The sequence below is a fragment of the Somniosus microcephalus genome, chromosome 3 (genome assembly GCF_052327205.1).
Source record: "Somniosus microcephalus isolate GS21.2 chromosome 3, FLI_Smic_1.0, whole genome shotgun sequence".
In the NCBI taxonomy this organism is placed as follows: Eukaryota; Metazoa; Chordata; class Chondrichthyes; order Squaliformes; family Somniosidae; genus Somniosus; species Somniosus microcephalus.
This window is the reverse complement of record NC_140989.1, coordinates 185,355,550-185,364,239: the sequence shown is the minus strand read 5'-3', so window position 1 is coordinate 185,364,239 and position 8,690 is coordinate 185,355,550. Positions and strand designations below refer to the sequence as shown.

The 8,690-nt window shown below is 44.5% G+C and overlaps 1 protein-coding gene across 1 annotated transcript; it reads right to left on the bottom strand.

Annotated features, from left to right (window-relative positions):
- Positions 1-1,186: 1,186 nt before the first annotated feature.
- On the bottom strand, positions 1,187-7,681 carry ttll2 (tubulin tyrosine ligase-like family, member 2). The gene has a single exon (XM_085982018.1). It carries the CDS (start codon positions 3,701-3,703, stop codon positions 1,757-1,759), a length of 1,947 nt encoding a protein of 648 aa, XP_085838144.1. The 5' UTR covers positions 3,704-7,681; the 3' UTR covers positions 1,187-1,756.
- Positions 7,682-8,690: the final 1,009 nt, after the last annotated feature.

Genomic DNA, 8,690 nt, shown 5'->3' with positions numbered 1-8,690 from the left:
GATAAGTTTTTTTACTTCTCGTTGCTTTTTTTTCCAGTCATGGCTCTGCAAGGTCTAGCTGAAGCTGTTGCTTAGCTACAGAGACGCTTGCAAGCTACGCTGACTGTTTTGAGGCTGTAGGGTTTGTTGCTAGATACGGAGCTCAGAAGCTCTGTATGTTTTAACATTAGCGCTGGTTTGTCCGGCAGTTTTGATGGGACGGCAACAGCTTGGTCTCGTCAGTGCCGGATACCAGAAAGTTTCCTGTACTTGCATTGGAGGCAGTTCAGAGAAGGTTCACGAGGTTGATTCCGGAGATGAAGGGGTTGTCTAATGAGGAAAGGTTGAGCAGGTTGGGCTTGTACTCATTGGAGTTTAGAAGAATGAGAGGGGATCTTATTGAAACATATAAGATTCTGAAGGGGCTTGACAGGGTAGATGCAGAGAGGATGTTTCCCCTCGTGAGGCAATCTAGAACTAGGGGGCATAATTTCAGAATAATGGGGCACCCTTTTAAATCAGAAATTAGGAATTTCTTCTCTCAGAGGGTCGTGAATCTTTGGAATTCTCTTCCCCAGAGAACTGTGGAGGCTGGGTCATTGAATATATTTAAGGTGGAGTTAGAAAGATTTTTGAAAGGTAAGGGAGTTGAGGGTTATGGAGACTGGGCAGGGAAGTGGAGATGAGGCCAAGATCAGATCAGCCATGATCTTATTGAATGGCGGAGCAGGCTCGATGGGCCAAATGACTTACCCCTGCTCCTACATCTTATGTCTTATGTTCTTATGTTTCTCTCGCATACCAGTTGGTTCATAAATAATATCGCTGAAAACAACACTCGCAGAAAAGCCTTGAGATGCTGGTTAAATGGCACATAAACATGCCATGTAGGTCGGTGCTAAGTTGCTTCCTGGGCTAGTGATTGTGGCAAATAAGGAGAACTGATTAATGGAGAACTGATGCATTAAGGAAGTCTAGTGGGATACTGAAACCTGTATGGTACTGCAGGTCTTGCTCTGCAGTGAGTGAACCACCATAGGTTATGAAGGATGAAAGACTGCCCTAATTTTCATCTTGAAAGGTAGTTGTATTGCACAATGTTGCATTTCAAAAGTTAGCTGTAATTCAAGGACATAGGTGCATTCTCCTTTCATTATTTTCTTGGATTATGGGAGAATGAAAAAAAGTATGCAACATACAGAATGAATGTAGAAAATTATTTTTTTTATTTAATAAAGCCCATTGATCACTCAATGTTAGAGCTGTCATAAGACATGAGTAATAAAGACAAAGTTACACAATGCAATTGAAGCAGGTTAAAAGTTGGGTTCTTAAAGGATGACTCCAGCATATGATTTCAAGTACTGTACTACAATAACAATAAAAGTGTGTGAAGTGTACTGCATCACACTCTTGTAAATAAATAGTACCTCAAGGTTACTTACTGGTCACATGATTACTGTATAGAACATGGTATCCATCCTATTGACCATTATTTCCTTGTGCCATCATGATTACAACTGTTGTATATTAAATAGTGTGTGAAAATGAAACCTGTTTTCATTACTTGTGAAAACTGGCTCAATAACACCTGACAGTTTATTCTGGTTTCCAGGCTCAAATAAATTAGACCAATACCCGTAAACTATTTTTAAAATGAAAACAAACTCATAAATAAACTATCCCCTGGAAATTGTCTTTATTTCCATTCGTGAAGAACTTAGTATCTTGATTTATAAAATTAAAGTAACTGGGGTTAATACAAAAGTTCAACCACTCAGTTTTCAAAGCAACATTCGCTAAGCAATGGAGGGTTCCGTGGTCCCCACAAGAAAGTGCCAAAACATTCTTTTCTATGGGGTTCATTTTTTCTTTTTGTGCTCTTTGGTTCCTGAAATTTCTTCAGCATCTTCTGCAGTTCCTGCATTACTGTCCTTATGTTTAAAGGGTCTTGAGAAGCTTGCAGTGTCACTTCATTAAATGGAAAGGTTAGTATAAAATCACCTATGCGGCTCATGGGCTTCCTGTCAAAATCTGAAACGCTGTACTGGGGGAAAAATGCTAGTTCGTACCTTTGCAATTTAACTGAAGGGAGCCTTTGGCCCATGTTACGAAAATGCCAATCAGACTGTGCAGTTCTTGTTTCCAGCAACATTAGCCTGTCTATTGGATTCTGCGTATGTAGTGGGGAACTTTTGTTCATCTTTTCTCTCAACTGTGAAGTCAAGGTTTTCTTTGGCAGTGGTCTAGTGAGCTTCGTATTCTTTGTGCATTCCTTGGTGTCTGAACAATGGGCAAATACTGGACCTGTGGGACCGTACACCTTTTTGATACTTTTCCCTGATTCATCCACAGTGGAACGTAACAAGTGAGAGTGCTGCAGTTTACTGGCGCATGGAGATTTGTTTTCCTCTTCTGGTTTTTGAGAGTCCATCTCCTGGTCTTCACTAGCACAGCTTTGGTTGTATACATTAGACTGTCTATAACCTCTGCGGCAAAATAATAGGGAATGGTTTTGGTTACTGGACCAAGATTCTTTTGAAAAGCTCAGAAATGTTTTTTTAGAAATGTTGGAGTGAAAAGGCAGTAGATTTCCAAACGAGTTGGTTATGCAAAAGGAAGGATGGTAGCGCGACAGTGTATTATATTGCCATGGTCTTGGGTAACCACGCTGGCGCAATGTATCTATCTCTTTGTAATTCAGCAGGTCAATGAGGTCATACAACAGTCCTTTCTTCACTCTCACATCAGCATTACAGTCCACTATTAGTGCTGGACTATAATTTACTTCTAAAAGCCATGGCTTTATGTTGTCATCTATTAGGATATCAAAGCCAAAGAGTTCAAGACAGTTAGGAGGGGATGGAATGGATGGAGTAATCGTGAGCAGGGTCATTGTCACAATATTGCTTATTCTCTGCCACATGAGTGGTTCATTTATATTCAGACTGTGCAGAAAAGAACGGAATTGGCTCATTGTCCATTTGCATCCTGAACCCACCCGCTCTTTATCCATTGTGTAGGAGGGTCCAAACCTATTGATGCTGGTGTTTGTTAAATGAGCATATACATTGTCTAAAGATGTGAGACTATATTTTTCTGTCCCAAACCTCACCAGACCTTCTTGATAAATATAAACTGTCAATGGGCAGAAACTAGTGACACAAACATAGATTCGCAAATCAAATTTGTAACCAGAGATGAGAAGGGGATTGCTGATGTACTTTTGCACTATAACAGAACAGCTGTAAGTCAAATCTTTAATATCTTGAAATATAAATATTCCCCTGCCACGGGAGAGATCAACCGGCTTGCATATCCAGTACCCCAGCTTTCCGCCGTTAGCCTTCTTGTCTCTTGTATACTCAGCAACAAATTTGGTGTAATCATTGGGAAGAATGAAAGCTCTAGGGCTAAAGTTATATGTCGTAGGGCCATAAATCCCTGACATACGCTTCAAATTACGAGCAAGATTGTCCTTTCGAGTTATGCCCACGATCTTTGGGTAGTGAATCAGTCTTTGCCAAGGCATAATGTTTTCATACTCCGCATTGGAAAAACCAGATCGCCAATATAAGTTCCAGTCATCCGCATCCTGCACATCTTCATCATATTCCACCCAGCCACGCTCAAGGAGAACATCACGTACAATTTCAGGAGTGCCTTCATGCAGACGAAAGACCAATGACTTAGTTAGATCTTCTGATCTAGAGCTATGTGCCATGGTTCTATCCAGTTTTTACTACATCTTGAGGAAAGGAAGGGAGGAAAAAATAGTGGTTAATAATTCTACCTTTTAGCAATATTCCAGTATTATAACAAGGAAGAAATAGTAAGGCATTAGGTGGGGTCCAAATAAGAGAGAATACAGGTTGGTCTAAGATGGGTTTACAGTGTATGTATGTGAACGCACAAAGCATAGTAAACAAGGTAAGTGAGCTGCAGGCACAAAGAGCCACATGGGAATATGATGTTGTGGCAATAACTGAGACCTGGCTCAAAAAAGGGCAGGATTGGGTATTAAATATTCCTGGTTATAAGGTGTTCAGGAAAGATAGAGAAGGAAAGCTAGGAGGTGGTGTGGCAGTGTTGGTTCAGGAGAATGTTACAGTGCTGGAGAGGGAGGATATCTTGGAGGGGTCAAGGACAGAATCTATATGGCTAGAGTTAAGAAATAATAGAGGTGCCATTACACTACTAGGTGTATTCTATAGGCCACCAAATAGTGGTAAAGATATGGAGGAGCAAATTTGCAGAGAAATTACTGAGAGATGCAAGAACTATAGAGCAGTGATAATGGGGGACTTCAACTATCCTAATATAGACTGGGATAGTAATAGTGTAAAGGGAAGAGAAGAGGAAGAATTTCTGAAGTGTGTTCAGGAGAAATTTCTTGATCAGTATGTTTCTGGCCCGACAAGGGAGGAGGCATTGCTGGTTCTAGTTCTGCAGAATGAGGTAGGTCAAGTGGAGCAAGTGTCAGTAGGGGAACATCTAGGGAACTGTGATCATAGTATCATAAGGTTTAGCTCAGCTATGGAAAAGGACAGGGAGCAATCTAGAGTAAGAATGTTTAACGGGGGGAAGACCAATTTTAGTGGGATGAGAATGGATCTGGCCCAGGTAAACTGGAATCAAAGATTGGCAAGCAAAACTGTAATAGAACAATGGGTTGCCTTTAAAGAGGAAATAGTTCAGGTACAGTCGAGGTACATTCCCACAAGGGGGAAAGGCAGGGCAACTAAAGTCAGAGCTCCCTGGATGATGAAACAGATAGCCAATATGATGAAGCAGAAAAGGAGCGCTTATGAAGATGTCAGGTTGCAAATACATCTGAGAATCAGGCTATATAAAGAAAGGTCAGCGGAGAAGTGAAAAAGAAAATAAGAGGGGCAAAGAGAGGGTATGAGAATAGAATGGAAGCCAACATAAAAGGTAATTCAAAAGTCTTCTATGGGCATATAAATAGTAAAAGGGTAGTAAGAGGAGGGGTGGGGCTGATTAGGGACCAAAAAGGAGACCAATTCATGGAGGCAGTGGGTATGGCTGAGGTACTAAATGAGTACTTTGCATCTGTCTTCACCAAGGAAGAGGGTGCTGCCATAGACAGTGAAGGAGGAGGTAGTGGCGACACTTGATAGTATAAGAATTGATAAAGAAGAGGTATTAGAAATGTTGGCTGTACTTAAAGTAGGTAAGTCACCAGGAGCAGATGGGATGCATCCTAGGATGCTGAGGGTTTTGAGGGCGGAAATCATGGAGGTACTGGCGATAATATTCCAATCCTCCATAGATATGGGAGTGGTGCCAGAGGACTGGAGAATTGCAAATGTTACACCCTTGTTCAACAAAGGGTGTAAAGGTAAACCCAGCAACTACAGGCCAGTCAGTTTAACCTCAGTAGTGGGGAAGCTTTTAGAAACAGTAATCAGGGACAAAATTAACAATCACTTGGATATGTGTGGATTAATTAAGGAAAGTCAGCATGGATTTGTTAAAGGCAAATCGTGTTTAACCAACTTGATTGAGTTTTTTGATGAAGTAACAGAGAGGGTTGATGAGGGCAATGCAGTTGATGTCGTGTACATGGATTTCCAAAAGGCATTTGGCAAAGTGCCACATAATAGGCTCGCCAGCAAAGTTGAAGCCCATGGAATAAAAGGGACAGTGGCAGCATTGATACAAAATTGGACAAGAAACAGAGAGTAGTGGTGAACAGTTGTTTTTTGGACTGGAGAAAGGTGTACAGTGGTGTTCCCCAGGGGTCGGTGCTTTTCTTGATATATATTAATGATTTGGACGTGGGTGTACAGGGCACAATTTCAAAATTTGCAGAAGACACAAAACTTAGAAGTATAGTGAACAGTGAGGAGGAGAATGATAGACTTCAGGAAGACATAAACAGGCTGGTGGAATGGGAGGATGTGTGGCAGATTAAATTTAACGCAGAAAAGTGCGAAGTGATACATGTTGGTCGGAAGAACGAGGAGAGGCAATATAAACTAAAGGGTACAATTCTAAAGGGGGTGCATGAACAGAGGGACCTGGGGGTATATGTGCACAAATCATTGAAGGTGGCAGGGCAGGCTGAGAAAGCAGTTAAAAAAGCTTACGAGATCCTGGGCTTCATAGGATCCTGGGCTTCATAAATAGAGGTATAGAGTACAAAAGTGTGGAAATTATGATGAACCTGTATAATACACTGGTTCAGCCCCAACTGGAGTATTGTGGCCAATTCTGGGCACCACACTTTAGGAAGGATGTGAAAGCCTTAGAGAGGGTGCAGCAGAGATTTAAGAGAATGATTCCAGGAATGAGGGACTTCAGTTACGTTGATAGATTGGAGAAGCTGGGGTTGTTCTCCTTGGAGCAGAGAAGGTTGAGAGGAGATTTGATAGAGGTGTTCAAAATCATGAGGGGTCTGGACAGAGTAGATAGAGAGAAACTGTTCCCATTGGCAGAAGGGTCGAGAACCAGAGGACACTGATTTAAGGTGATTGGCAAAAGAACCAAAGGCGACGCAAGAAAAAACTTTTTTACGCAGCGAGTGGTTAAGATATGGGATGCACTGCCTGAAAGGGTGGTGGAGGCAGATTCACTCTTATCTTTCAAAATGGAGTTGGATAAGTAGCTGAAGGAAAAAAATTTGCAGGGCTATGGAGAAAGTGCAGGGAAGTGGGACTTCTTGCGAGTTGGCACGGGCTCGACGGGCCGAATGGCCTTCTTCCGTGCTGTAACCATTCTATGATTCTATGACAATTACAATGCTGAATCTAATGAAATCTTGGGCACGTGAATTAAAAAACTTTAGTAACTCAACAAATGTTAAATTAAAATTATACAATAATCCACTCTAGCCAATAATTAAACTCCCTGCCTCGCTAGTTACAATGCAATGAGCCCTTGGTGTAGCGGCAGCATTCCCATCTCTGAGTCAGAAGGTGCAGGGTTCCTACCCCATTCCAGACTGTCCCGAAGAGTGGAGACCCGAGTTCTGGCTCTAAACTCCAGCAGGATATTGGTGTCTGGTGATGTGTGGGTGCCCCCCCGCCCCTCCTGGGTTGAGAGAGCCCATAAAACAGTCCTGCAGTATAGACGGCTAGCTACCCCATTGACTGGTATAAAGATGGTTATGGCCATGGAAGGAGTGTTAATGTCATGGCCTGTCGGACTGTTAATCAGCCTGCAAATCCTTCCACTACTTCGCACTATTCTCTCCGAGGGAAGAATGTGAAGATAAGGGCCTAGAAATTCAGTATAGCCACGTTTGGGGCGCTACAGCCAGGCGGCCGCTAAAGTTTGCGCCCGGCACAACTTCGCGCCACCTTCGCCGATATTCAGTGGCATCGCCCCAAGAGGTTGCCGCTGCGCTAAAACAGGCGATGCACGACTATCATTAGGCGCTAAGCCGGCGGCCCGGGGCGAAACCCCCGAGGGCGGGCGCAGCGCAGGTGCGGCGAGTTGCTGATTGACGGCAGACACTCTGGCGCCGGTGAGCTCTTAAAGGGGGAGGGTGGATTTGTTTTTTTGAAAGGCCGAGACTGGTGTATTTGTGTTTTTTGAAAGGCCGAGACTGCTCGATTTGTGTTTTTGCGGGGGGCTTCTCTCCATTAGTTTATTATGTGGGAAGGGCACAGAGGTATCAAAGTAATAAATGTTCTTAAATCGCACTGTCCATGCTTTCTTTTGGAAGTCCTGGTTGCCCTGCTTGGCTGAGGGCTTGTGGAGCGGCTACATTCATCTTGTGCCGCACAAGCCATTCCCTGAGAGGGGGCCTAGAACTGACGTTCAATAAGCCGCCCTTGCACTTTCTGCCTCCCTCCTGTGCTGGTCCTCCTCCTCCTCCTCCTCCTCCTCCTCCTCTGGTGGCCCTCCAAAGTCTGGTGGCAGTGGCTGAGTCCTGCGGATAGCCAGGTTGTGCAGCATGCAGCACACGACCACGAAATGGGAGACTCGCTCAGGCGAGTACTGTAGGGCTCCTCCGGAATGATCCAGACAGCGGAACCGTTGCTTCAGGACACCGCTTGTTTGCTCAATGAGGTTCCTGGTTGCTTGATGGCTGTCATTGTATCCCTCTTCAGCAGGGGTGCTGGGCGCACGGAGCGGTGTCATCAGCCAGGTGCACAAAGGATAGCCTTTGTCCCCGAGAAGCCATCCTCGTGGGTGAGGCTGGGCCTGGAACATGTCTGCCACAGAAGTCTGGCGCAGGATGAAGGCATCGTGGCTGCTGCCTGGAAAGCGGGCATTGACAGCGAGGATGATCTGCCTGTGGTCACACACCAACTGTACGTTGAGCGAATGGTAGCCCTTCCGGTTGCGGTAATCCTCAGCATGCTCTAGAGGTGCCCGCAAAGCCACATGCATGCAGTCAATGGCGCCCTGCACCATGGGGAAGCCCGCTAATGCTGCAAAGCCCATTGCACGCTGTTGCTGCTTGACAAGGGCCATGGAGAAGGAGATGAACTAACGTCTCCTTCTGAAAAGGGCATTGGTCACCTGGTGGATGCAGCAATGTACGGCAAACTGGGAGATGTTGGAAATGTCCCCAGCAGCGGATTGGAAGGAGCCGGTGGCATAGAAGTTGAGAGACACCGTCACCTTCACTGCCACCGACAGAGACGTCCTGCTCCTCAGCTGTGGCTGCAGATCTCCGCGAAGCAGGTGGCAGATCTCAGTGACCACCGCCCTTCGGAATCGCAGCCTCCGAACAC